This window comes from Poecile atricapillus, chromosome 5 (assembly GCF_030490865.1).
Source record: "Poecile atricapillus isolate bPoeAtr1 chromosome 5, bPoeAtr1.hap1, whole genome shotgun sequence".
NCBI lineage: Eukaryota > Metazoa > Chordata > Aves > Passeriformes > Paridae > Poecile > Poecile atricapillus.
This window is the reverse complement of record NC_081253.1, coordinates 15,332,646-15,360,138: the sequence shown is the minus strand read 5'-3', so window position 1 is coordinate 15,360,138 and position 27,493 is coordinate 15,332,646. Positions and strand designations below refer to the sequence as shown.

Genomic DNA, 27,493 nt, shown 5'->3' with positions numbered 1-27,493 from the left:
TGGGCCATCTGCCCTCCTGCATCTCCCAGTCTGTGCTGAATGGGAGGTAGGGGGATGAGAGGGGCCCTGCCTCTATCTGCTATCTGTCTCACCCAGGGAAGCGAGCAGTGGTGGGGTATGAGGACGGGACCATGCGCATCTGGGACCTAAAGCAGGGAACCTCACTGCATGTTCTGAAAGGTAAGGAAGAGGTTTATCACCTGGGCTACTCCCTAGCTGGCAAGCAGTCCCTTCTAGTGGGCTCTGACCTCTGCCTGGGTGGAGAGGAGGCATCTTCTGAGGGCAGGAGGGAGGCTGGCACTGGGTTTCTGTCCCCACTGGTGGCTGCTGCTTGCCAGGGTGCTGGCAGAGCCGGGCAGGTGGAGGCTGCAGGATGGTATGTTTCAAGGCTCACTGGGTCTCTGTGGGGAGAACACATAAAGCTCATACCTGCTCCTCAACCCCCCAGGCCAGGATGGCCATCAGGACCCCTTGACGTGTGTGGCCAGCAACCAGGATGGCAGTTTGATCATGACGGGCTCTGTGGACTGTCACGCCAAGCTGGTCAACTCTGCCACGGGCAAGGTGCGTCTGTGTGGGTAGGGTAGAGCCAGAAGTGCTGAGGACCCCCCAGGCCCACTGCCTGGGCCGGGGGCAGAGCCAGGAGCGCTGGGGAGCCCGCAGCTCCAGGGCCGATGTGCGGCCATCGGCAGCCGGCAGGCGGCGCTCTGGCGCTGCGGGTGGAGCGCGGGCTGGGTGTTCCCGCTCGGCTCCTGGAAGGAAGTTCCCTCTTCTTTGCTCCCAGGAGCTGAGGGTTTGGGGCCCTTCTAATGACTCGGTGCAGACTCGGTATCGAGTACGAACGGGACTTCTGCATCTGGGTCTCCTTCCCTCGGGGTACAATCACCCTTCCTCTACCCAGGTGGTGTGCGTGTTCAAGATGGAGAGCGTGACCCCCAAGGCACCCATCAGTGAGGGCGAGGAGGCAGAGTCCAACTCAGTGGAGTCGCTGGGCTTCTGTAATGTGTGAGTGCTGGGACAGCCCCTCTTCAGTGCTAGATCTTGCAGGGCTTGTCATACAGATCCATTTGCATCCCTTGCGCTCAATCTGCTGCATTTCTCTTGCCTATATCCTCCCCGGCTGAGTGTGGAGATCCCAGATGACTTGGGTGTGAGGCCAAAGGACACCAGCTGCTCAGTCCTCCTTGCAACTGTTGGTATTCTGGGCTAGCCTGATGGACTACTGCTTGTCTGGGATACTCTCCAGACAGCTGTTTTCCTGCCAGGACATTGTCATCTTCTTCACAAACCATGGGCCGATTGCTGACTTGCTGTACTGTTGGGTTTCCCAAGCACGGTGTTTGATGGCTCCAGCTATCAGGTTGTCCTGCATCTTAATACATAGCGGCCTTCAGCATAGGGTTTGCCTTTTACCTGGAGCCTTTATGTGTTTCCATGCCTGCTTCCCCATGTCCCATGTAATGCCTATTCCCCTGTCTTTAGGATGCCACTGGCTGCTGTGGGCTACCTTGATGGCACACTGGCTATTTATGACCTCTCCACACAGAGCCTGAGGCACAAGTGCCAACACGAGGTACTGCCCTCCCCCCACTCTCCCCAGCCCTGGGAGGTGGGCTTTGGGCCTTTTGGAGATCTCCCTCAGAACCCAGGGGCCAGTTCCCAATTTGTACTTCTCTCTTAGCCTTGGGCTTCCCCAAAGGGCAGCCACAGTCTCTGCACAGCGGATGTGCTTGGCCCTGGGGTCTGGCTGTCCTGTGGGGATGGAAGACATCATGAGGGGGTAGGGGGTACAGGGGGGGAGCTAAGACTTGCTGGAGGTCTCCACTGTGGTGTCCCCCTGGCCCAGTCAGGGATCGTGCAGCTGCTGTGGGAGGAGAGCTCAGCCGTGGTGTACACCTGCAGCTTGGACGGGGCTGTGCGGCTCTGGGACGCCCGCTCGGGGAAGATGATCAGCGAGTACCGAGGACACTCTGCTGAAATCCTCGACTTCGCCGTCAACAAGTGAGCAGGCAACCCCTAGACCCCTTCCTTGCTGGGTGGAGGGAGCAGTGATGGCAGGGGCCTCCAGCCTAGGAGCTCGAATCACAGGCTCTTTTTCGAGTGCCCTTGTGGTCTGGTCCCAAGGTGGGGACAAACCTAGGTCTATGCTGAGACTTGAGGGTCTCAAGGTGCAGCACTTCAGAGCTGAGCTGGGAGTGATGGTCAGGGATACTGGAAGCCCCCAGCCCCACCTCTGAACCCTGTCTCCCTGCAGGGATGCCTCCATTGTGGTGACCACCTCTGGCGACCACCAAGCCAAAGTGTTCTGCGTCCAGCGCCCTGATCGCTAGAACTGTGTCAAGGGATGGCATCCTGGCGCTGCCCGGCGCCTTCTGTAGAGAGGGACATGGGTTCACCACCCTTCTCCAGTGCGTGCTTTGTAATTTCTCCAGCCTGCCCTGCTTTGCCCTTACCATCTAGGGGCCAAGCCAGGGGTTTTGTATGAAGATGTCTTTAATTATATAAATTATTTCACTTAACTGGATGCCATCTACTCTGCTTGTTGGGGGGAAGAGGAGCTGGGGAGCTGTACTCCCTCCTCAGGGATCTCCCTGGCATCCAGCCACGGCCTGAGGATCAGTGGCAGAGACTCCTATCCCAGCTCTCCCTGCTAGGGGGAATGAGGGGGTCAGGATAGGAGGGAAGGGTGCAGGTTGCTAGCTGAAGTTAGGAGAATCCTGCTCTGTACAGTCCAGGAGTTCCCTAACTCCTAACTAATACAACAGGCTATTCCCAGATCGGGGTAGCACATCCCTAAGTTCACCAGAAGGCATATATTCCACAGGACGGAAATTATCTCCCTTGGGGCTGTGACTAAACACCCCTACCAGGGCAAGATCACATGCATTGACAAGCCAAAGCCTCACAGCCCTTTAAGATAGAAAGATCTTCTTTATTAATGAACCCCAACAGTATTTCTTCAGATACAGGAGTTTTGAACTCAAATACTCAGAAGAAAACAAGTTAATATTGCATTATTCTCATAAGAAATACTGCAACTTATTTCCGGTAACATACTGCAAAGCGAAACAGCTTGAAAAGAAAAAAAAAATTAAAAAAGAAAAGAAATTAAGTCAATCAAACTGGAATTAAAGTTTTGTTTCTTGGAACGATCGAGTCCTCGCAAGCACAGCTCGTTTCTGCAGATTACTCCCCCAACTGTCGTACAAACAGACCCCGATTGCTTGAATTCCTTATGAGCCCACAGAGGTGCAACATTAAAAGCTACGATTATCAGGTAGCAAGTGCCCCAACCTTCTTCCTCCACAGCAGCCTCAGTGACTTGGTGTTAACGGGTTGTGAATGTCTTCCCCCTGGAAGGATGCAGAGAGGGGTCAGTACAGCCCCAGGGCCCTGTGGGGTTTGTGGTGGGGTGGGCACACGTAGCAGAGCTCTCGGTGCCAGGCAGGCATGCTGGGTTGGAACACATAGGGTCTTCGGCTGCAGAACTAAGTCACGGGGCTGTGGGGAGGGGCTAACTTTTGCAGAGGAGACAACCCTCTTGCTCCAAAGTAGCATGCAAAGGGGACATGACAGGACAAACAGAAAAAAGGACACCAATGGGCTCGGGGATAAGCAGAAGGTAAGGGACCTGAATGAAACATGTTCACACAAACTGTTATCCTCTATCCACTTCACTGTGGGCTGCTTGTTCACAAGATGGAGCCAGGCAGCATGGTGGCATGGCCCCAACCATCAGCTGGCCAAGGGCAGCCAGTGACTCTGAGGAGCTGCAGACACACTGGGGAGCAAGACCTGCTCCAGTGTCCACAAACCCCAAAGAAGGACCTGGCTCCTCTCCCTGCCATGAGCTGGAGCTGCCCCCACAGCTGGACAAGGCAACTCTAATATAACAGGGAAAAACCCCAGGAATGCAATCAAGGGTTTAGTGGGGGGGAAATGGAGACACTAGGGATTGCAAGGCCATGTATGAGCCTTTTGCGAAGGACCTGCCAGCACCGGGTTTTGCCTCAGACCCAGCTCCTCACAGGATATCTAAGGCAGTAAGCTGTGTGTCACCCCCATGGCACCTCAGCTGGACTGCAGTATGCCAAACTGAGCCAGACTGAGCTTGTGGCTGGCAGAGAAACCCAGAGAGCCAGGCCCTGCTTTACTACTCACGTGATTGTTTTCATTTCTTTCTTCTCTGCGTCTGGACGGGCACGGTTGAGCACCTTGAGGAAGTCTGACGTTTTCGCCCTCATACGCGTGTGAATATAGGCCTGTGTTTCATTAGGACAAAATGGAGACATGTCAGGATCCTGTCTTCAAAGCCAGGTCACTGAACAGTTACCCTAATTTCTGTTCTCAGAAAGGAAAGAAACCAGATCCAAAACGGAAAAATTCTACTTCACTGCTAGAATGGAAAGAAACCAGTCTTGTGTCCAAGAGCAGGGAGAAGGCAATGATGCATCACTTGCCACCCCTGCATGACTGGGGAGGGCAGTGGCAGATCCTAATGAGTTCTCAAGGGGCACCCCTGTCTCCTGCTTCTCCCCTTCAGCACCCAGGTTAGATGGGCTGAAGCCACACTGTGCCCCGGCCCTCATACCTTTGAGCACTTGATGTGATAGTGCAGGTAGTCCCGGAATGTGTGGATCAGGTTTATGGTGTTGTCTCTGGCTGCAGCATTGGTGTGACGGGGGAACAGCACTGAAAGAAGAGGCCAAAACAGACCATTAGTACCTCCTGAGGCTGCACAGGGCATTCAGGGTCAGTGCTGGAGGCTTCAGGGTGTGCTGCACTGAATCCCTGCCTTGCTCTCTATAAAGAGCCCTTCACTCTTGACACATACTAAGATTAAGCAGCACTTGTGATTTTATACACAAGGCTTCAGAGCACTTTTTCATATTTCCCACAGCAGCCTGTGCACTCCATAGGATGCAGGCAAGGCCAGGTGTCCAGGAACAATGGCACTGTAGGAAACTGCACAATGCTGTTTCAAGATCCAGTCTGCCCTGGGGTCTTGAAATTGGTTGTGGATCTTTCCCTGGGAGCTTGCCAGCCATGTAACATAGACAGACTTGGATACAAGCAGGTATCTTGCTATTTCCATAAACTGGTGCTCTGTTAAGTGTCCCAGATCCGAGGGCTGAAAGAACATTTTGTTTGGGTGATGATCTCACCTGAGACTGTCAAATCAGATAACTGGGAGATTTAGTCTCAACAGAACAAAGTATGTGCCATCCCAGACCTGTTCTTTCCATAGCTGACCAGGCCTCAAAGGACCATTTCCAGCACAGGAGGAGGGCAATGCTACCTACACCTTTCCCTACAGTGTCTGTGCTCCACCTTGGAGCTCCGAACTACAGGAATGCTGGCCTGAGACACCCTAATAACACATCCAACCATCTGGAAGAGACCTATCCCTTTGAACAGGGCAGGGTTTGACTCCTCGACATTGCTACCCAGGAAAAAGTCATGGCTCTCTGCTGGCCACCACCCCTGCAGGCAGGTGAAAGTGGCTCATCAGTGTTTGGCTCAGAGCAGAGGCAGAGCTGGAGAAGCAGAGTGCACTGCTCTGCTGCTGCTCTCTGACTGCCTCTGCTGATCAAGCACTGCACAGCTCCCTGCAGCTGGACAACCTACAAGTACAGTTGCATGAAAACTTTCACAAGAAACCTCCAGCTTCCAAAATATCACAGCAAAGCCACTCTTCCCTTTGCTGCCAAATACTGAACTTATTTTGTAGGCAGACACTAAAAAGCTCACTGTCCACTTCCACATCTTCTTGCCCACAGCAGAGCTAAGGTGACCTGATACAGAAAAGGGACACTCCAAAGGGGGCAACAAGACAGAATGCAACCCCAGAGTCCTTGCAGCCCTCAATGGTCCACTTCAATACTCAGGGAAGGTGAATTCCTTTCTGTTCTTCATGCAGCAACAGGAACCTCTCTCCTCCCCAAGCATCCCCAAGCCTCAGAGCTGCCTGCTTACCAAATGTGATGTAGCCAATATTATCGCCAACGGCTGCGTCCGTGTCTTTCAGCTCCAAGGGCGGCTCCCTGTGGCTGAAGAGCACCTGTGGGGCTGTGTGACTGGCCCGGCGACCCTCCTTGAACTCCTGAACAAGAAAAGTGAAGGTGATTCCCACTGCGACCCTTCAGCAACTTGCTGGGAAAGCAAATGGGGTTTCCTCACTTTCAAAGGGCAATGAGCAGAAGATTTCCCTGAATGGATCAAGTTCATCAGGCCAAACACCCTGAAAGGAACCCTTTTTCCCAGCAAAACCAGCCCAAAATGCATGGCTGTTGATACATGACCGTAGCCCAGCTGGGATGGCTTTCAGTGTGTCACACCCCTGCCATGGGTGTCTTGTGGAAGGGACACCTCAGTCTGAGCAAGTACACGAGACAGCATAGCTCCTGCTGGAATTTCAATGCTCTTCCAATGAAAAGTGGGCAGTGCCCATCACCCCTGAGGAACAGAAATTCTCAGGAAGGACTGCAAGGTCTCCGTCACACCTAGTGTAAAGGTTCTGCCATTTGAGAAACCATCTCCCACCAGGAGTCTGCTCAGGCATCAAGATGCATCTGGGGGCTTGAAGCTTGTATGTGAAGCCTGCTCCTCTTAACGCTTCCATACACCTTGAAACAATACCTTCAGGCAGGAAGATCCCTTCCTCCACCTCTGACAACAGCACAGCCACCACCTCAGAGGAAATGTACTGGCTCTGCATTTCAGACCATCTCTGTAAGGACCATCTCTTTGTGGAGCTGGGAATGTCCAGAGACCATTCTCCTGCCCCAAGGCAGGGCAGTCTTCCTTCTGCCTCACTCACCTCCATCCCAACCTACGCATTACCAGGTACCCTTGGCCTCTCCTCTGAGCAGTTTCCCCTGGGAAAGGCAGGGGCAACCATGGCCCTTTTAGAGTAGATCACTGGGGTTTCCTGAATGAAATGCTTAGCTTGCACTTATGGCTGGTTATGCCAGAGGGTGAAATGGTTCAAATGGCTTCACTGGTTAGTTAATGGTCACATTTTCTCCATGAGAGCCCAGACGAGCAGACACCATGCCCAGCTCTGTTATGCAAGAGCAATAGCTGGAGAGAAAAAGCCAGTGTGACTCAGAGTGGAAATTCCTGTGGCTGGGCAGAGGCAGGGTTTGCTGTTGTAAAAACGAAGAATTCAGGACATGGAGACTCCAGGACAGCTGCTGCCTTGAAGCACTGCCATCTCCCCAGGAGCCTCACTAACCCCATTTTGTTCACATCATGTCTCCCTTCCCATTTTAAAAGCTGAATTCCAGGCTGAGGGATATGCTTTGTGGGGGAAAACCTCAAAGCCAGAGCAGATGCCCTGTCTGTAGCTAATGAACACAACAGAGCTGCGAAGACTTTCATTGTAACAGACCTGCTTCTGATGACACCCAACATAGGTACACTGGTCTCCAGCAAACTGGACCAGTAACTTGCTGTCCATGAGCCTGTCAGCAGCATGGCCTGGCACCCTTGAACAGGGGGGTTAAAGATCCCTGGAACACCCTGCAGGCCCTGCTCCATGGCCATGCCCACACAGGAGGCTGCCTCCCCAGGAGCTTCAGCAGATGAGTGAGGTGGGCCAGTGGCACAGATGAACACAGGTATGAGCATGCACTGAGCCTCCCCAGCTGCACAGATGTCTCATTCTCCTCAGGCTGCACACAGTTGTTCACAGACAAGCAAAGTGCTTACTACAAGTCTCTCAATGCTTCCCAGCTAAACAGCAATTGGAAAAGGTAGCTCAGTCCAGTTAAAAACTTGGCATTATGATTGGTTAGAGCCCACAAATTCAGTATATTCATAGCTCTAAAAAGCTCGAATTCAAGAGCTGTCACGCTGAGCTGCTGAATGTTTCTGTAGCATTTAAGCATTAGCAGGAAGAAATTTCAAGGTGAAGAGCACCCTCAGCTCCTCCTCATGCATGGCATGACATTGTCTCACCCTTCCTCTCCCTTCAAAGCCTCCTCAACATGTTCAGCTCCTCAGCTGCCTTGAAATCCCTACAAGATTACAGGGCCTCAATGTGGGGACTGAAGAAACACTGGTGTTTCTCATCTGTAACACATAATATGCTTGATTGTCCAACTGAGCAAGACTATTGATGATACAGATTTCAATGCAAGAGCCAGGAAAATACACTGTCTGTGCCTATTAGCATGTTCTTCCATCCCAGTGCAGCATGAAGCAAAGCATTTACATGTGTTAAACTGCCTTTGTGCTCACTGCAGCAGCTTGTTTGGCAATGCTACTTCAAGCAAGCAGGCATCTGAATTGAGGACCAGACCCTGTAATTCAGTTTCCGTACCTGCATAAACACCTTTCCAATCACCACGTCATCGTCATCTTTAAATACCGTGCTGAACACAACTGTGACACGGTCCTTCTTTGCCTCAACATACCTGCAGGGAGAAAGAACCCACCTGTGAACCAGAGCTAAGAAGTTCAATTGGACAAGGAAGCAAATGCGTGACAAGGTCAAGTAGATTCAACAGCCATTCACAGGCCTGGCTGATGTAAATTCCCCCTCCCTTGAAACATTATTTACAGGGAGCACAACATTTCTGTTGGGAGTGGCCAGTTCCTCTCCTGCATGCAGCCACAAGTGCTGCCACTAACAGAGACTCTTGTGTAACATCCCAGCAGCCCAAGGCATAAGCATTACCGTCATGGAATAGTTGTGGCAGTCTAAGACAGGCCCTTATTACCCTGGCCACAGCACAGAGCAGGAGGATTTCCTGATTTTCCACCAAAACCTACAGCTGTGCACAGGAACAGACTACTGACCACTGTCCACCCCCTGTGCTGTTTGGTTTGAACACTTACATTGTCTCATCATCCCTGTAGTGGATGACTGCTCTTTTTTCTCCTTCTTTGCCCTCTTCCTGGAATTTGAAATACTTCTCAAAGACTGAAGCAAAGCAGTTGCGCTTCAACATGCCGGCTTGGTGCACAATGGCATCCTTGTCTGCAGGAAGGTTCTCCAGGTCGTAGAGCAAGGAGACATTGTAACCTGGGGAGGGACATCCACTAGCCTTAATAATCTGCATAGGGCCTTAATGAAAGCAGAGACTTTTTTTTAAAGAGACACCTACAGTCCCACTTTTGCCTTAAATCCTCCCAGGAGCCCCAGGGGTGAGTTCTTCCCACCCCAAGCACTTGCCAAAAACCATGCCTGAACTCAGCGCGTGACCATGGCAACGTTCCCAGGGCTCCTTCCCAAGCTCCCAGACACACGTGCTGGCTGAACTGCTCCCAAATTTTTGCAGTGAGTAGGAAGAGATGTTGTCACAGGTAACCATGGTTTTCCTGTGTCTTACAAAGCCTTTTTGAGAAGAACAAAGACCCCAACCTGAGGAACAGAGGCTTCCTGGAGGAGGACTGTATAAAGAATTACAGTTTGTGCTGCAAGCTACATCATCCCTGACGTGTCTGAGCCACCTTTCAAATTGGCGATTTCAAACTGCCATTCATTGTACAGGGAGCCTCAGATATCAAGCTCTTCAAGTGCAGCCCTCATATGAGCATTTCTCAGGTGACTTAAGTAATTTTGGAATTGCATTCACACACACACACACACACACACACACACACACACACAGAGTGAATGTTATTGCAGGCTTACCTGATTCAGGATTTACCAAGTAGCTTCCATAGACTTTCTTCAACACCTAGAAAAGAAATTAAACATTGAGAGCACAAGCTATCATGACCTGTTTCCTCCTGCACAGCCTAGGCCATGCATGTTTGGTCTTCTTTTAGATGCATCAAATTATAGCATCTGCCTTTCCTAGTCTGAGAGAACTTAAACAAATATGAAGTCATCAGCTTCTAGTACTATTGGCTGTTCCTGCTCTAGGGAGGGCTCCCTGAACTCCACTGACAGGGGACATACTGCAGGAGAGGACTCAAAACTGGAACTTTTTCAAGATCTTGCTAGTCAGACTTGTGCGGAGAAGAAGTCTTATAGCTCATACCTTCAAAGGAGAACAATTAGCAGAGCGTGACACAACAGATCTGAGTGCTACCACTTCTTCCATTCAAACGCAGATATAAAGTGTGCCTGGTCCCTCTCCTCACAGGACGGCAAGTTCAGAGCACACCATGGCCTGGTGATCACACACTGTCTCACTCTACTGCATGAACAGATGGGGATCAAGAGGAGACTGCCAGGCAGGCTTGGATGCCTCCCAGAAGCAGAACCGCCTACAGCACAGCAAAAACCTTTCTTCAAACATAATTACTGCTGAATTTTACATCAATGGCAATTTCCAACTGAGCCATAGCTCTGTGTCAATGAGGGGGCTGGGAACAGGCAGTATTTCACAGAGAAGAACACAACAATGCTGTGGCAGAACTGGCCCTCCTGGGATGACACCCACTACCATGTGGAAAGGATACACAGACTCTCTGCATGCCAAAACCTCCTCTCAGCAGAGAGCCTGCCTGCAGTGGTGCAGGAAGATGCCCTGTCTTAGCAGGAAGCCCACTCTGCATTCTTCACAGCGGGCTTTCACCATAGACAGAGCAGAAACAAGCAACATTGTCTGCAGGGAAGTACAGAAAGTAACATTATGACAACTGGAGACTGAAAAATGTAATTTCTATTTAGTCAGTACTTTCAAGCCAGTCCTGCACAGATCCCATTTTTCTATAAAAGTTTATAGCAAGTTGCCTTCCACCACCTCTATCACAATGGCTGCTGGTGCACAGTGCTGTCAGCCACTCGCCTACCACAGGGGCTCTCTTGGGAGCACACACTGCACTGATCTTCCCTAAACATGCTGGGAAGGCTCCACCATTTGGGGTGCTTGACACTCTCATGCCAGCAGTGGGGCCTTCAGTAACAGACAATGCTGCACCTAGAAATCTCTGCATTCAAGAACCAGGAAAGCCAAAGACCATAAAAGGGTCTTACAGCAATTTGCAGGAATTCACTTTGGGTTCAAATCACCAGTTTCTCACCAGAATCACAATAAACTGATAGAGCAGTTTCCTTGTTTTCTTCCAAGGACAGATACCCAGAGGAAAAAGCCTACTGAAAAGCCCTGGGTGATCCCCACTCGCTATGCGGAGATTTGAAAACTGACTCAGGAACTGAGTCACACTTCCTGCCTCACCATCCAACCACAGCTCAGAGAGGCTCCTTTTTTCTACCATAAATGGCCCTCCACAGCTACAGGGCCCAGTCAACAGGAACTGAGCCTTTGACTTCACACAGCAGCAGTGAAAAGGGAACCAGCCTGCAAACCAAGGTCTGCACATGCAGCAGGAGCCCAGCACTTGCTCTTAAGTGCGGTTAAGAATCAGAAGAGAAGCACCACAGATGTCTTGGTGCCTTCCTTCACTTGTGGGCTCAACACATCAGTCAGGGAAACTACTTCTACATGGTCAGGCTTAGCTTTGAACTTGCAAAATTAGTGGTGCCTTCTGCCTTTCAGGCTGCAGGGTCATACACGATGATTACTTTTTCATGAGAGAGTGTGAACACACTTGCTCCTGTCTTTCAGCAAAGCGGGACTCCTGGTTGGCGTGACGCTGCTCCTTTGACCACTGTGAGATGGGAGCACAGATGCTCCTCTAAGGGTCAGATGTTAGACCCACCAACATCACAAGGGCATTGCTGCCAACACAGTACTCGTAGGCAGGAGGCCTGGAGATGCTTACTCACCTCATCAGCGCCATGTTCCTGGAGTTCCTTGTAGAATTTCAGAGAAATACTGACCATCACTTTTGTCTTGTCTCCATTGGGGTTTGAAATATGGTAAAGGACTCCATCAAAGTCTAAGAAGCAAGCAAGAGAAATGTGAGGGAACAGAAACCAGCTCCTATTTCTGAGGAAGGTTTTCCCTACAAGTTCTAGTAACTGCATAAAGTGACACTGCTCCTCTTGTTCCAGCCCTCACACGCACAGCAAGAGAGAAACACGCAATTAGGAAAACTGGCAATGTCATGTAGGGAGATCTGCTATAATTCAGAGGGCTGAAACAATTTTGACACCTGTCCATCACTGAAAGCTTTAGTCTAGTGTCATTTAGCATCCCTGGCAAATCCACTTGTGCTCAATGCACAAGGATACAAACATGTAGAGACAGGAGCCTTCTGGATGGCCAGCACAGAAAGTGATTGACATGCCCACCCAGGCCAGAGCTGCAGCCTGGAGGAGAAAACCTCTCTGCCAGCAAAGGCAGCTCAGCCGCTGCCTACTGCGAGAGCTTCCACTTCACTGCAGAATGGGCAGGGAGGGCAGGAGGAAGGGAAAAGCAACCCTCCAGCTACCTAGCAAGCTCCACTTCCCCACTGAGCTTTGCAGCTTACACAGATTCCTGATAACAGAAGCAAAAATCAGTTGCTGAATGAGTACTTTAACTTCCTTAGCATTTCTCTTCCTGAAGAGCAAACTTGAGGTGATGAATCCATTTTGCCTGTCACCATAAGTCAGCTTCCTAACAACCCAAACCAGATGGTGCTAAAGACCTCGTAACAAGTAGCACCAAGGGCAGGACTGAAGAACAGATGAGGTAAAAGAGCTGTGTAGCAGGCAGACACCAAAGCACTACCACCAGTGAACTCAATGCTCTAGGCAAGTCCCTGGGAAGGCATACAGACAGAGAAATAGTGGGGCAGCCAGTGAAACCCCAGTCAGCTCTGTGGATACTGCAGGATCTCCACATCGCCCCTGCCCAGTGGTGTGGGCAGACTGTTCAAGCCAGCCCTTCGTTCAGAGAAGTCAAGAGAGCTGCAGAGCTTACCTGCAAACGTTACTTCTACTGCCTCTGGTTTATTTCTAAAAAGCAAAGAAAACAAAGGACATAAATGAGAACTCTAACAGCAGCCTCCAAGCTGTGAAGGAAAGAGGATTAATTTCCAAGGCCTTATTTCTCACAGGCAGTTCTTCCTCAAAACCCTTTTATCTCCTGCTGTCCAACTAGTAGTAACCTTTGACAAGAGATCTTAGACTTCTTCCCCTTCCTATAAGCACCATTCTACCCCAGATGACATAACAGACTTTGAAGCTGGCACAGATTTCTATTATTTCTAGATTATGTATAGATTTTGACATCACAGATTTCCAGTTAGAATGCCTAAGAAAGCTACTCCTTACTAAGAAGTTTGTTTTCACACGTACACACTCTGTACAGAATGTCCATGACACAGATTTTGGGACAGAGGATCTTCTGTAAGGTCCTGCAATACCAGTTCATAGAAGGAGCTGAGTAATCCTTCCTGACACAGAGCCCCCTTCGCCATCAACACCAGTTCTGCAAATGCATTGATATAACTTGCTTGCAGAAAAGACCCCTTTTCCAAGTAAAGAAAGTGTTAGTAGTGTTAGGAGCAGTGTTAGGAGCAAGCCAAAGAAGGAAACTTTCCACATGTTCATTTCATCCCACCCTGCTTCCAAAACACCCCAACATTTTGCCAACAAGCTTCTGCAGAAAAACTGTATCTCTGGATGTGCTTGAACACTGTCTTGGCTGGTCTCTGGAACCCCTGATCAGCAACAAAACCCTTTGCAAGCCAAAGGCACATCACATCTTACACTGTGACTATGAAGATTAAACTGCTTCTTAACAAACCTTATTTTGACATTTCTCCATGATCTGTGAAAGATGTAGCTGCTTCTGGAAGGTCATTTCATTGGGATTGGCAGTACATAACTATTTTCACAGCTCCAAGGGGACTGGTATTAATAGGTCATTCTCCAACAGAGAATTGAGGCAAAGGTATCTCCACTGCTGAGAGCAGGTGTGGAAAATGAGAACAGGATAAAAATGCCAGTCTGCTACTGCTGTTTCACACTGTATCTCCATTTCTTTGTCAGAAGTAGATGATATTAAGAGTACAGGCTAATAATGCTGCTGCTAACAGAAATCTAGTCTCTAACAGTTCATTACCACCTGTCTGAACCAACATACTGAAATAACTCCTCAGAGTAAAGTCAGTGGTCTCGACTATGCTGCTGCTGCTGCTGCCCAGAGACCAGCTTCAACCGTTTTGCCAAAACTTGCTCTTCCACACACTTATGTGCTGCTGGGTCCTGGCTACACTGTGATACATACACTGAGAAAGGTGGGGAGAAGCGATGACTTGGTATCTACTTTCCCTGACCATATTCTGTAATGATTTTATTTTACCTCTGCAGCAAGCACTATTTTCCCATCAGCTTTTCTGCAGCCAGTCTCATTCCTGGAAGGCAGAAATGACCACAATGTGATAAAACTCAAGCTGGGCAATACAGGGAGAGCAAGGCACTGCACTGATGCCAGACACTCACCAGGTCAACATTTTACTCCTGCAGAAAGGGAAGAAATAACCCCTAGATGGAGATCCTAAGTGAAAATGAAGAGGTGTTCCTGCTTCGTGAAAGCGATCAGCTGTCAAGGGCAACAGCCCTTTTTTTGTCTGAAGGCTGGGGAGCCTCTGTCTTTTGTGCCACATTGCTGAAGATAAAACCCGCACACTTGAAAGAAGCGGTGCAAGTGCACCCAAAGCAGGTCCTACCTGTGACCTCTCTTGCTTTCATCTCCCCTTCCCAGCTGGGCCTGAGATGGGCTCAGCAGGCATTCCTGGCTGCATATTTAGTTTGGGCTCTTGGAAAGGGGAGCAATTCCCCAAGACATGTGCAAGCCACTTCTGCTCACTGAGGATGGCTCAGAGCAGAGATGAAAGAAAATCCCCAAGTTCCCACTCGGTCAGTTGATGCGGACGTGTTCTTCTTTTAGAGCACCACACTCAGACGTGGGAATCAGCTTGGATGGCAGTATAAATTTTTATAAAAAAAGAAACCTATGTAGGAAGCTTTAAAGATAGCACAGCCAGGCACATGAGAGCTAGGAATACTAAACAGGACACATCCTTAAACCTCTGTTCCATCTTCTCAGAGTTACACCTTTCAAATTCCATTCCCCACACGCACAGAGCTGACATCTCCCGGAGCCCCCGCTCCCAGCAGAGCCTTCCAAACACAGCACCTCCCTCTGAGAAATGCAAGGAAGTGGCTGACAGCCAGTGTACTGGAGTGGTTTTGCTGAGGAAGGATGATTCCCCATTTGGTTGCCCTGTACCCAAGGGATGGCAGGAAGATCACTCATCACATCATTGAAGAAAAGGAGCAAGACCACGTACAGGAGCCAGCTGATGGCTCTGCACGAGAGCCTTTGTTCTGCACACAAAAGCTCACTGCTAACACAGCTGGGTTTGAGCCTGTTATTGTGCAAATGTCATTTCTTAGAGAAGTTATTTTATAGCTGATTTCCCAAGTGGCTCAGTTCCGGTACTTGGGGATGGTAAGGAGGGGGAGTATTTAAGGGAAAAGAAGGTAACTGGGCAGAACTTTGGGTGCTGAATATTCAACCACTTCCTGGCACAGCCTCAGTGAAGCAAGAGCTCACGTGAGCCGCATACAGAGCTCCTTGCAGCCACGCTGGCCCTGCCACCTACGGCACTCACCAGGCACACACTTAAGTAACCTAGGCCTGGCCTGGCCCATGGGAGGACAAGGAAGAGCATTGGAAGCGTGGCTGGGAGCAAAGTGAGCCCTCTTAGCCTTTCACAGTTCAGGAGCTTTACAATTACAATGTTTAAAGTGCTTCTATCTCTTTCTCTGGTTCACCTCATCAAAACTACCCTGGCTACTCAAAATGTCTCTCTAACAGAAAAACCACTCCTTTTGCTACTGGGATTGTTGTTCCTGCTTCAAGAAGTCCCCAAGCAGAAGAGAGAGGAGCTCTCACCTCTAGCATTCCATAGTTTCTGGATGAGCAATAATGCTGCAGGTCACACACACATGTTCACTTCCCCTTGACCTTCCAGCAACCCCATCTTCCACCAGCAGAAATAGCCCTATAGAGGCACAACATGTCCTCTCCGTGTTCTGTCCTTCCTGCTCTTGTGTGGACAAAGGCTCAGTGCAGAGGGTTCACAGCAGGCCCGGGATGGGGCATGCACCACTGAGAGTGGGTACCAGGTACTGTCAGGTTACTGGCACGATCCCAAAGAGCTCTGTGTGGTCTAGTGTGCTCTGGCATCCCTTGCCTCCATGAGGAGGCCCTCCACACCCATAGAGGGAATTGGCAGCTCAGCAGCATGGTGCTGAATGACTCTGAATCGCAGCCATTTCTAAGTCCCAGCTGGACTGTAAATCCCAACTGGGAAGCCAGGAGGTCCTTGGGGGTTCACTTCTACCCCTGATCCAAATCTCTGAGAAACAAACTAAGCCTACCTATATTCAGAGGATTTGAGATAGGACACCTCATCCACTCCTGGGGCAGAGAGCTGCTGTGACCTCTTCAGACTCCTTACCTCCAATGCTACCTGAACCATCCCTAAGTGACCTTCCCTGTTTGCTACCTTCTGCCCTGAATGGACAATAAAACCACCTCATACCAGGAATATCTGAGATGGCTTCTCTCTGCACTGAACATTGAATCCAGACCTTTCTGTAAACCCCTGCCTGAACTCTGATGATAAAACAGGCACCAGTCTGTTTTGTGATAACTGTTATCAGGTCTGAAGCCAAACCCACACCAAATCCCATCTGCCCTCTGCTTGTAACAATAAAAGACCCTGACAAGTTTTGTCTTCTTGCCTGTGTTCCTCCTATTCATCTCCAAATGGCTGCTACGCCCTGTCTGTCTAATACAGAGCCAGCTTCAAATCAGATTTTTCACCTTGGCAGAACATCCGTGAAGAGCCATGGTGCCCATGGAGAGACACCAGTGAGCACTTAAGAGCAACAGCAAATCTTTTTTCTGACAGCAGTTCCTCACTTAACTCAGGCAACTTCCCTGCTTCATTCTCAGGCCACAAAAGCTCTTAGCCGTATGTTACAACAAATTTGAAAACTTGGCTGACAACCATACTGAAGCATCTCCCATATCACAATTAAGGCCTCTACCAAATAATGGAGAATGGCAATTCTTTCAAAAGCTGCAGGCATGCAGATACTCTAATCTCTTGACCCACAGGAGGGAAAAAAAAGGGCATTTCAAAGCTTAAAGCTCTGAGCAGAGCTTTCAGATCACCAGAGTCAACACACGATTTGGATAAAGTGAGGCAGATTCGCTGACAGACTGCAGGCTCGTGCTACAGAAAGGTCACCTCAATAAAAAAAATTATGAGCAATGTCTAAAATTATCTGAACAGATACTCCACTTCTGGGCCCCACTCAGTGAACAAAAGCCTCTCTGCGCAAGCTGCGGGAGCGTATGCAATCAAAGAGCTCCCACAGATCTGGCAGCAACACCCACCGTGAACTCAAGCAGGAGTGCTCTGTCAGGTGGGTGGTGCAGAGCAGTGTACAGCAGCCCCTACACATACCAATTCTCCCCTCCTCGTTAGGTGACCCCTCCATGCCCAAACTTTTCCCTTGCTGTGTGCCCAATAGCCTGCTGGAGTGGGCTGGTAGGAAAGCAGTGGGATTCACAGTGGACAAAGCACAGATGGTCCTGCAGCACACTGGCACTGGCAGGTCCCCTTCCAGCCAGATCTTTGTCCTGTGTATCCTCAGCTGTAGGTAGACATCCTGTGGCTCCCCACCAGAGTGATCCAGAGTTGTGCCAAGTCTCTGGGGAAGAGCTTAGTTTTGCACACACTTTTATTGTCTTTCTTTAGTACAGTGATGGATACCTACTCTTCTCTGGTGTCAAGCACTGGTGGCTGCAGTGAGAACCACTCTGAAGATAGAGCAGGCTCCTCTTAGGAACCCAAGATGAAAACTGAGGCTGGAGTGATGACAGAACCACCTGTGAAAGCCTAACACTTTTCAGATCTAGCTTTTCTTCCCTCCTGTTCCCTGTGCTGTTGCACAAAACCAGAGCACTGCCTACTTCCAGACAGAGGTGGTTCACAATCCACTGTCAAGGCAAAGTCACCTTCCCTGGCATCCAAAGCAGGATGTGCTGTGACAATGCAGGAGCTACACTCCAACACATACAGCACCCTCAATCAATGTGGACAGCCAGGTGTACCATGAGCACTGCCTGTGCCAGCAAAACCCAAGGGTACCTCTTTCTGCCAGCAGCATTTCCCGAGCGCTCTGCAGTCAGGCAGACTGAGTTTCAGCAGGTGAGGTTGTGCCTGGAGAGACGTGCAGCTCCTGACTGGGCTTGTGTGGATACTGACCCAGCACCTGCCACTGCTGCTGGAGGAGGGAGATCTGATGCCTGCTCCATGGCTGCACCATAGTGAGCAGCCATGAATGAGATGAGGAAACTCATCTAAGCTAAAAATACCCAGTTTTGCCTGTTTAATTTTAACCTAGGTCACTTCCCCAATCCTGTTTCCCTTGAAGTCACAAAAATGCTTGTGTCAGCAAGAAGGAGGGGGTGGCAGAGGAACAATCTCTGGTTTTGGTGGGGTCTCCGAGCATCCCTGAAGCACATATAACCACAGCCACTCCTGAAAAGAGTTCCTCAGCAGTGCCTGGCAGGATTCAAAGCTCCTCTACCCTCCCAGCACACTAACGGCCTCCAGACACTCCTCAGTCTCCCCATGATGAACTCATTTCAAGTCATACCATGAACATGAAGTTCCCACTGCCTAGTTTCAGCCAGGGCTCAGCCTCTGTGTCTGAAAGGCTCAGCTCTGCAGCCCATGATCATCAAGTGACCACAGATGGGAAATACCATAAAACAGGTGGGTACAGCTTCAGCCCAGCTCCTACTGGCTCACAGCTCACTGGCTCACTCTGCTTCAGGAAGTTAAAGCTTCAGATGATTTCCTATGCATCTAATTGTCAGGAAGCCCTGCAATGCTATACCTACTAGTGGCTGTAAAGAAACTAACAATTTAATTTGAGATTCTCTTCCCTCTGCCCCCAACCTAGGAAAAGGCATGCTGTACCTCAGCTATGCCAATTTGTGTTCCTTTGCACAGTGGGTAAATAATAAGTAACAATTTGAGACAGATGATTAATTTACTAAAGATTTTGAGTAAGCTATGAAATGACTGGAAAACCAAACCCTAAGACTTAAAGCCCTGTGCCACACTTTCACTGGGGTCAGTTAAATTAGAGCAGGACAAACCTGGACGGCAAATCTGTTGGTGTCAAACAGAATGAGTATTCATCAGGCAGAGAAGACAATCATCAAAATGTTTTACACTTAAAGTGTTTGTGGGGTTTATTTAATGTCTGCGTGGTTAGCAAAGGAAAGCAATAATGAGAATCAGGATCTCCCAACTGGTAGAGCTCATCTCCTCACATGACATTTCTATCAGAAATGGGAAATCCCACCAGTGACACCAACTTCCAGGCAACATCTCATGTACAAATGAATTGGTCAAAAGCTTATGGAAACTTTCTCTTACATGTAAAAAAGCTCATGAGCCAACCTCATTTCAACAAACTTATTTCCAGGTATTGATCAGGTATTCTCACATTGTAGCAGCAAATTCCTAACTCAAGTTATTTCAATTCTGGTAGCTTTAGGCTTTTATTTTAAAATGTGGTTGGTTTAGGAGAACAGATTTAAACAAATAAATTACTAGAACTGAATCAGGAAAAAAAAATCAGATGCATTGAAGTCCAGAATCATCTGTTACCACCTTGATTTAAATATCATGTTTCAACTAGTGGCTGTCCAAGGAGGTGAGATTTTCATGGGGTTTGCCCACAAAACCAAATTAAATTTGAAATTACCCTATTTACAGGTGGATGCTGGCAAACCCCAAGGACCTTGTCCACGCAGGACTCTTAGAGGTGGGTTAGGCCCTGTCTCAAGTGCTGATCTCTGTCTGCAGTCCTGCCAAGGTACCTTTCACACTGGGAACTTCAGGGATAGCTGATGGACCTTCACACAGAGCAGATTTTGACAATAATGTTATGGCAGTTAATGAATTCCAACTTCTAAATGTGACCTAGTTATATATGACAAGGTGAAATGTGGAGTGTCTCTCACCTGATAGTCCAGAAAAGCTCTGCAGGAACCTGCCAAACTATGGCTGCACTGCGGTAGATGGGAGCGAACAGCCCATGTCACAGGACAAGTCTCTGGAAAAGGACTTGGAAATGAACCTTGCCCTGCCCCACTACCAGGCTGGCGCTGATGCTACCAGGCACACCTGGCTCTGAGACAACCACTATTGACAAATCCCGCGATGCATCTGCTGCACTTCTGGGTTAGAGCAAGTAATGTAAATCCAACTCTCCCCCAGTGTCCAGATTCACTCCTCCCAGCTACCAAATTCTTCCAGGCTTAATCCTGCCCTGACTGTCCTGTATTCATCCCCAGGATACACCTTGGAAAACCATCACCAAAACAGCAAAATACAGGAAATCCCTTCCTGCCTTTAGGCTGAGCACCACAGGAATAACCCAAGAGCTGTGGCCATAGGGAAAAGAAATATCACTTGAATAAATGTTTTGTAACATCCATTCCTTAGAAGACTTGAAACCAGGAGAAACCTCCCTGCACTTGCCTGGATGTTGGACACCAGAACAAGCACAGAAGAAAATTTAGAAGTAAATGTCTTCCTCACCTTCAGCAACACCCTCAAGGCACGAAACTTATCTAGAAACGCCATCTAAAGAACAGAACATGCCATAGATGACTAAGAGGCAGAAGCAGAGCACCACCAGCCACCCTACAAATTGATCCAGGAACAATCAGTATGTCAGGCATGCGTGCCAACACACAAGTGAGGTGGCTCTTCCATACAGCAAAATGGAAATCTCAGGGGCCTGCAGACTGGTGCAGGGCAAGCAAACACAGCTCTGCTCACAGAGTCAGGGTTTTGGGGTGCATCTCAACCTGCAAACTGCCCCTCCACAGCACATCAACACAGGGACACATGCACAATATTCTCTCTCCATCAGGAAGAGTGCCTTGGTACAGACTAGTGATTGACAAGCTGTTCGGACTCTCACTGTGAACCTCTGTACATGCCACATTTTCTAATGGATGTGTGTGCAATATCGCAGTGGTCACCTGGGAGCTCTCTCTGCCCAGTGCTGTGCCTGTACTCTGCGGAAGCTTGTTGCATTAAATGATCAGGGCTCAAGATGAATCCAAATCTGGGAGCAGCTCAGCTGTCCTCCAAGGCAGAGCAGCCTGTGAGATTATTTTATGAAAAAAAAAACCCAAACCACCAAAACAAAACAAAACAAAATAAAACCCCAATCTGAGCAATAAGCCAACTGAGAGTCAGGGAAAAGCAGAGGAAGTGGCATCTGACAACGCTCTGCATGCAAAAGGATGAAAATTTCAAAAATCACAGGACAAAAAAAGGTAACACAGAAAAAGGCACCTGCCTGGGGGGTCCCTTCCTGGAGCAGCCTGAGCCCTGCCTTGTGAGGCGCCAGCGCAGGCTCCACCCCAGAGATAACACCACTATGCTTTGCCTCTCAAGGCTTTGTCTCTGTACAAAGGTGTCTCAGTCAGCAGGCAGTACATCGAGCGCACGGGCCACCTGGATCTAGATAAGGACATTCATGCTGAAGGGACTTCCTTCCAAACTAAGCTGTGTCCTCACAAGCATCTTTACAGCCCTGGTGCAATACTCGCAGTAAAAAAACCACTGGCTCCCCAGGGACTGAACTATCTCACCCAGAGTTGTGGGTGTGAACCAGACCCCCCAGCCTGCCCCCCGAGACCAGGGCACCAGGCTGGCACCAGGGGCCGTGGCTGATCCGTGCACCTGTATCCATTCTGCTCGAGAAAGCAAAGAGGGAGCAAACTGGAATTTGTTCCTCACCGCCAAAGCAAAAGCCATGGCTCCATACACAGGCTTCTTGTTCCTCGGCTTCCCCTACACATTCTGTACCAGCGCTGGCACCGCGCTGATGAAACGCGCTTTACCTATAGCAAATACCGTGCAAATCAGCTTTCCTCCCTCCCCAGCTTCCTCCTTGTCCAGGCCCTGTCCTCCCGTCCACCCCAGCACGGCAATCTCCGATACCATTCCCAGATCCGTCCTGTCCCCGCGGTGCTCTCCACTGCTCTGGCACTAACGACCCCCTCCAACACTGCCCTGTCACACTCTGCTCCCTTATTCCGCAGGCCTTCCCTCTGCCCAAGCTCTGCCCATCCCCGCCGGCGACAGTTCAGTTCCCGCACCTAGACCACCCTCCTCCCAGTCCCTGCACCCTGCAGGCCCTCACCCCGCGCCCGCTCTGCCCTCCTCCTTCCCGGGCCGCCACCTGGTAGCACAGTACCCGCTGGCTCCGTGCCGCTCCCCGCCACTCTCCAGCCCCACATCCTGCCTTGTCACCATTCCCCGGCCCCCACCTTCCGCCCGTCTCAGCCCCATCCTCCCCCGCCACTATCCGCCAGGCTCTACTCTCGTGCCCGGGCGCCTGGCACGGCCCGGGCCCCGCCAGCCACCGCCCCCTCGCCCCTCCCTCGGTCCGCGGACGCGTCGCCGCCCCGCCCCGGCTCCCCTGCTCCTACCCGGCGGCCGCGCCCTCGAACTTGAGCGTGAGGGTCTCCTCGATGATGCGGTTGTTGACCTCGAGCAGGATCATGTCGGTGCCGGGAGCGGCTCTGAGGGAGCCGAGCCCGCTGCGCGCACCGGGGACCCGCCCGAGCCTGCGCCGCCGCTTCCGCTCTCGCGCCCGCGCGTCACTTCCGGCTCGGCGCCGCCGCAGGCGCAGCCCCCGCCCCCATGATGACGTCACAGCAGCCCCGCCCCGCGGCGGGCGGGGACAGGGGTGTCCCCTGGATGGGGTGGGACAGGGGGTGACAAGTGTGGGGGGACACGCGTGGGGCGCTGGGCTAGGGCGTGCTCATGGTACGGGCATCTCCGCCAGCAGGAGTGAAGCAGGCATATGGGATATGCCTAGGGTGTGGAAGTCCCCAAAAGTGTGAGGTGTTCACTTCCACCCCCCGCCCCCCATTAATTGAATACTCACGGTTTTGGAGGCCCCCGAAACAGCGGGGTGCCCTTAGGATTATAGGGACGCTCTGGGAAGTAGCAGGTGTGCCTCAATGCATGGGGGTCTGTGTAAGAATTGGTGCTCCAGGGATATGGGGATGCTTACAGGGGAAAACGGTATCTTGCAAAATGGATAATTTCAGAGCTACAGGGCCCCAAAAATGTGAGGTGACACAGGGAGTGAGGGTTTCCTAGGGGGGCTGTAATGGTGCCCTGGAGCTGGGGGTTGTCCAAAACTGGGTAGGTGTTCCCAGAGAACAGGAGTGTCCTTGAGTCTGTGGTGATACCCAAGGGATATGATGGGGGCACTTACCAGGTGCTCCCAGGGAAGAAAGGTGCCCCAAAACCGTGGGGCACCCCTACAAGTCATAAGCATGGAAAGCTGTGAGGATGGGGGGGTGCTCAAAGGGTCTGTGAGTACCCCAGAATAATGGGGGTTCGTGGGGAATGCCCTTGTGTGCAGGTTTCCCCTAAAAGCAATAGGGGTACTCAGAGCCACAGCATTAACTAAGTTTCCGGGGCTGGCACAGGGGCACGGATCTGTCTGATGGCATGGCGTGATTTTGCTTATCCTGGCATGGCACAGCCAGGGCAGGAGGGACATGGGACTCCACTGTGGCGGGGTCGCCCACAGCAACCCCCAACAGAGGGCAAGCCAGCCTTGCAGTCCCTCTGTGCACCCCCCAAACGCTGACACCACTCTTGCTCTATAAGTGGGGAAACTGAGGCACAGAGCCCTGCATTGCCATCACTCACTGGCCATGGCCTCAGAGAGCTTCTGCTCTCCTGGGGAGACTGCAGCACACAGGGGTGCCTTGTAGGGGATCCCCTATGCACTGAGGACCCGGGGACAAATTGGAGACCCCCACCTGGAGACCCCTGGGATGCACCATTGTAGGGATGACAATGAACCCCTGGGTGCTCCCCCAGTGCAGCGTGGCCTCGGACATCCTGGGACAGGAGGGTGACAGGGGGCTGTGGGCTCCCTTTGGCCTGGGAAAGACATCTGGGGGGATGAAGGAAGGGTCCTTTTGGCTGCCACTTCCGCTTCATGCTGGGAGAAGATTTTGCAACATTTCCTCCCCGGGCAGTATAAAGAGGGTGGTGGAGGAAAGGGGTACTGGGAGGCAGCCCGGCAGCAGGCACAGGTGAGGGATCCTCTGGCTGGAGAGACCCCTGGGTCTGGTGCTGCCCTGCATCCCACCACGCTTTGTACCGGCACCCTTTGGGGGTGACATCTGGATTTAAACCCGTGCCTGTGTGCTTCCCAGTGAGAAACAACTTAGGATCAGGAGAAGACCCCACATTTGAGGGGACGGCAACAGCAGCAAGCAGTGAGTCCATGGGGTGCGCAGCTGGAGATTGTGGCTTTCCTTGGGCTTTGACAGCCCTATAGCACCCATCTGGGCACCATCACATGTGGAGCAGGCTCGGGGCTGGGGTGGGTTGCTTCAGCCGCTCAAGAGGCTGGTTGGTGCAAGGGTAGAGGGAGGTGGTGGGTGGGAGCACCCAAGGCTGTGCTGAAGGCTCATCTGGGTTGCAAACCCTCCATAGTCCCCAGGGACATCAGCCTTGTGTGCTGCGGGGAAAAAGTGCCTGCTCCCATTTCCTTGCACAGTGATGAGCTGAGAGGATCCTTCCCCATGGCATGTCCCTCCTTCCTCCCCACTAGGAGCCCCAGGGCCACCCCATTGTCCCCAGCCCTTCCAGGGTCAGGAGGGGAAATGGAGTGCTGCTTGTTCCCCCATCTGGGCCAGCTGTGGGGTATCTGTGCGTGGTATACCCGGGGAATACCCTGTTCCAGAGGAACTACCAGAATTTTGGAGTGGGGAGGCAGAAAGCAGCAGCCAGAAATAGATGGAGGGGAAGCACTGGCATCAGGCTCTGCCCCATGCCCGTGGCAGCCCCACTTGGGAGGACGCTCCCCCATCAGCACTGGCAGCATCCCTGGTTGTGGTCCTTCGGGATGCTGATGCCTCAGCATCCCAGCATCACTACCCTGGCATCACCATCCCACGAATTCCATCCCTGGATCACTGCAAGAGGATACAGCAGAGGCAGGGAGAAATTTTTCTGGGCAGCAGCACCAGCCCAGCTGCAGCAGGGAATTCATGTCAAGCAAAAGGGAAAAGTTGATTTGAATGGTTTGGGTTCAAACAGGGCCAGCTTGGAGCTGGGGGCCTCCAGCACTGGGGGGACTCAGCACTCCAAGCAGTCCTGGCATCTCCAAGACCTGGAGAGGTTGGAGGCTCAGAAATGGGACAGAGGGGTGACACTGGAGTGGAACAAAAGTCCAGATCCATTCTGGGAGAAGGTTGAAAGGCAGTGGTCTTTGAGAAGGCAGGAACAGAGCAAGCTCACCATCTCCTTCGTGTGAGGAGACAGAAAAAGTGACTGCCACCTGTGATTTCCCCATTGAGGCCAAACACAGGAGGACACAGCAATGCCCAGCTGAGCAACAGGAAAACCAGAGATGTAATATTTCCAAAGCTGCCTGCAAAGTGTGACACGTCTTTCCGTCCGAGGCTTGAAACCACTCCTGCAGGAACGAGACCAGGAGGTGGAAGAAGGGCACAAAAACACCTTCAGATCTTTCTTGAGTGCTGCCTGCTCCAGGCACTGTGACCACAGCCTTGCTGCTGGCTGAGGTGGCAGGAGGGGCAGCACCATTCCAGGCATCACAGCAGCAATGCTTGAGGGGGTGGAGAGGCTGGAGGGATACAGGGCTACTTGAAGAACTTTGGAGGTGCCTGAGGGGCTCTGAGATGCCCAAAGAGCTGAGAGGCTTTTGAAAGACCCACAGTAAGCAGGGGAGCCCAGGGTTTCTGGAGGAGCCAGGTGTCTCCTGGAGGGATGTGATTCTACATTGATGGGGAAGCCCCCCAAACTGAGAAGAGGTGATCAGTCTATGGGGAACCCCTTCTTCCACAGGAGTCAGGAAAGGGACAGGATTGGGGTGAAATGCAGGAGACTGAGGCTTGCAGGGGGTGTTTTACAAGGGGGCATATGAGGAACAGTGTCTACCTGCAACACTGACCATTACCTGGCACAGTGTGGATGCTGTGTCCTCCATCACGGTGCAGTGATGAAGGACTGCTGCCCACTGGTTGGAAGGGGACCTGGGGGACAATGTAAATGCCAGAGGACCAAGAGATGCTGTCACCCGTGGTCCACAACATTGCCACCCCACACTCATGCAATTTTGTGCTCCACAGGCAAAATGGAGTCCTTGTCCTACAGTGGAGATTTATCCAAATTCTTATACCTTTACAACTACACCTATGACTACGGCACAGCCATGCCTGACACTGCTATTTCATCCTCTCCATGCCGGCCTGAAAGCTCTGTCCTCAACAAGTACCTGGTGGTGGTGATCTACTGCCTCGTCTTCATCCTCAGTGTGGTGGGGAACGGGCTGGTGGTGCTGGTGGTGACCTCCAGCCACACCAGCCGCTCTGTCACCGATGTCTACCTGCTCAACCTGGCTGTGGCAGACCTGCTCTTCGCTTTGAGCCTGCCGCTTTGGGCAGCCTACCGAGCCCACGAGTGGGTCTTTGGCACTGTGATGTGCAAAGCCATCTCCGTGCTGCAGGAAGCCAACTTCTACAGCGGCATCCTTCTGCTGGCCTGCATTAGCGTGGACCGCTACCTGGCCATCGTCTATGCTACGCGGGCTGCCACTGAGAAGAGGCACTGGGTGAAGTTTGTCTGCCTGGGCATCTGGGTCTTCTCCATACTGCTCTCCCTGCCCGTGCTGCTCTTCCGTGAGGCTTTCCGCTCGCCCAACAATGGCACCGTGTGCTATGAGCGCATCAATGGCGAGGACACGGCCAAGTGGCGTGTAGTGCTGCGGTTCCTGCCGCAGACATTTGGCTTTGTCTTGCCCCTCCTGGTGATGCTCTTCTGCTATGGCATCACCATCCACACCCTCCTACAGACCAAGAATGCTCAGAAACAGCGGGCCATGAAGGTCATCTTTGCCGTGGTGCTGGTCTTCCTCATCTGCTGGCTGCCCTACAACATCACACTGGTGAGCGACACCCTCATGAGGACGCAGGCCATTGCTGAGACCTGTGAGAGGAGGAACCACATCGACACAGCCCTCTCTGTCACGCAGGTCCTGGGCTTTGCCCACAGCTGCGTTAACCCTGTCATCTACGCCTTCATCGGTCAAAAGTTTCGCAACAGCTTCCTCAAGATCCTGGCACAGCGCGGGCTGATCAGCAAGGATGCTGTTGCCCGCTATGGCCGCACCTCCTATGCCTCCACCTCTGGCAATACATCCACCACCCTCTGAGCCCTTTTGGGACCCACCCCTTGGGGAACCAGCAGATCCCAGCACCCCACACAACTCAGCACCCTCATCCAGCCCCCTGGAATGTGGGTGGTGATGCCATGGGGATAGGCAGGGCCACCACTGGATGCTGGGTCCCGACTGGAAGGGGGCTTGGGTGGCAGCTGGTGGGACCGCATTGCCAGGGGAGTGATGTCAAGTGTCCACCTTCCCTTCTCTTTGGGACAAAGCCTGTGACCCTGGGGATCCTGTGAGACTGCTGTGGGGATGGTGTTTCTACCCAATGACCTTCCAGCAATAAAGGAG

The 27,493-nt window shown here is 51.5% G+C and overlaps 3 protein-coding genes across 6 annotated transcripts in view; 2 read left to right on the top strand and 1 right to left on the bottom strand.

The window, feature by feature from the left end:
* Positions 1-3,117, top strand: part of AAMP (angio associated migratory cell protein) — a 4,780-nt gene extending 1,663 nt beyond the window's left edge. The window contains exons 6-11 of the mRNA XM_058840386.1: positions 97-180; positions 449-564; positions 902-1,005; positions 1,483-1,573; positions 1,847-2,001; positions 2,255-3,117. Coding sequence (XP_058696369.1) covers positions 97-180; positions 449-564; positions 902-1,005; positions 1,483-1,573; positions 1,847-2,001; positions 2,255-2,330 — 626 coding nt within the window. The 3' untranslated portion in view covers positions 2,331-3,117. The remainder of the gene's footprint in view (positions 1-96; positions 181-448; positions 565-901; positions 1,006-1,482; positions 1,574-1,846; positions 2,002-2,254) is intronic.
* ARPC2 (actin related protein 2/3 complex subunit 2) lies at positions 2,912-22,596 on the bottom strand. Its single transcript, XM_058840397.1, has 10 exons — positions 22,410-22,596; positions 12,771-12,805; positions 11,690-11,802; positions 9,644-9,689; positions 8,845-9,031; positions 8,327-8,420; positions 5,977-6,103; positions 4,592-4,692; positions 4,162-4,262; positions 2,912-3,353 (listed from the first exon to the last, which is right to left on the bottom strand). Exons 1-10 carry the CDS (start codon positions 22,481-22,483, stop codon positions 3,329-3,331), a joined length of 903 nt encoding a protein of 300 aa, XP_058696380.1. The 5' UTR covers positions 22,484-22,596; the 3' UTR covers positions 2,912-3,328.
* LOC131579879 (C-X-C chemokine receptor type 2-like) lies at positions 12,821-27,493 on the top strand. Of its 4 annotated transcripts, XM_058840391.1 has the most exons (3): positions 18,615-18,657; positions 19,672-19,720; positions 26,109-27,493. In XM_058840391.1, the coding sequence occupies exons 1-3, from the start codon at positions 18,637-18,639 to the stop codon at positions 27,188-27,190; spliced, it is 1,152 nt and encodes a 383-aa protein (XP_058696374.1). In that variant the 5' UTR covers positions 18,615-18,636; the 3' UTR covers positions 27,191-27,493. The 4 variants fall into 4 exon arrangements, with proteins under 4 accessions (XP_058696373.1, XP_058696374.1, XP_058696376.1 ...); XM_058840390.1 differs by lacking the exon at positions 19,672-19,720 and having other exon boundaries at positions 12,821-18,657; XM_058840393.1 differs by lacking the exons at positions 18,615-18,657; positions 19,672-19,720 and adding an exon at positions 23,890-24,240.

Coding starts and splice junctions, on each gene's coding strand:
- LOC131579879 (XM_058840390.1), top strand. CDS start 18,540: ATGAACATGAAGTTCCCACTGCCTAGTTTCAGCCAGGGCTCAGCCTCT. Junction 18,658..26,108: donor TGGGAAATACCATAAAACAG/GTGGGTACAGCT, acceptor TGTGCTCCACAG/GCAAAATGGAGTCCTTGTCC.
- ARPC2 (XM_058840397.1), bottom strand. CDS start 22,483: ATGATCCTGCTCGAGGTCAACAACCGCATCATCGAGGAGACCCTCACG. Junction 9,032..9,643: donor CTTGGTAAATCCTGAATCAG/GTAAGCCTGCAA, acceptor GTCCCTCCCCAG/GTTACAATGTCTCCTTGCTC. Junction 3,354..4,161: donor AAAGAAATGAAAACAATCAC/GTGAGTAGTAAA, acceptor GCATCCTTCCAG/GGGGAAGACATTCACAACCC.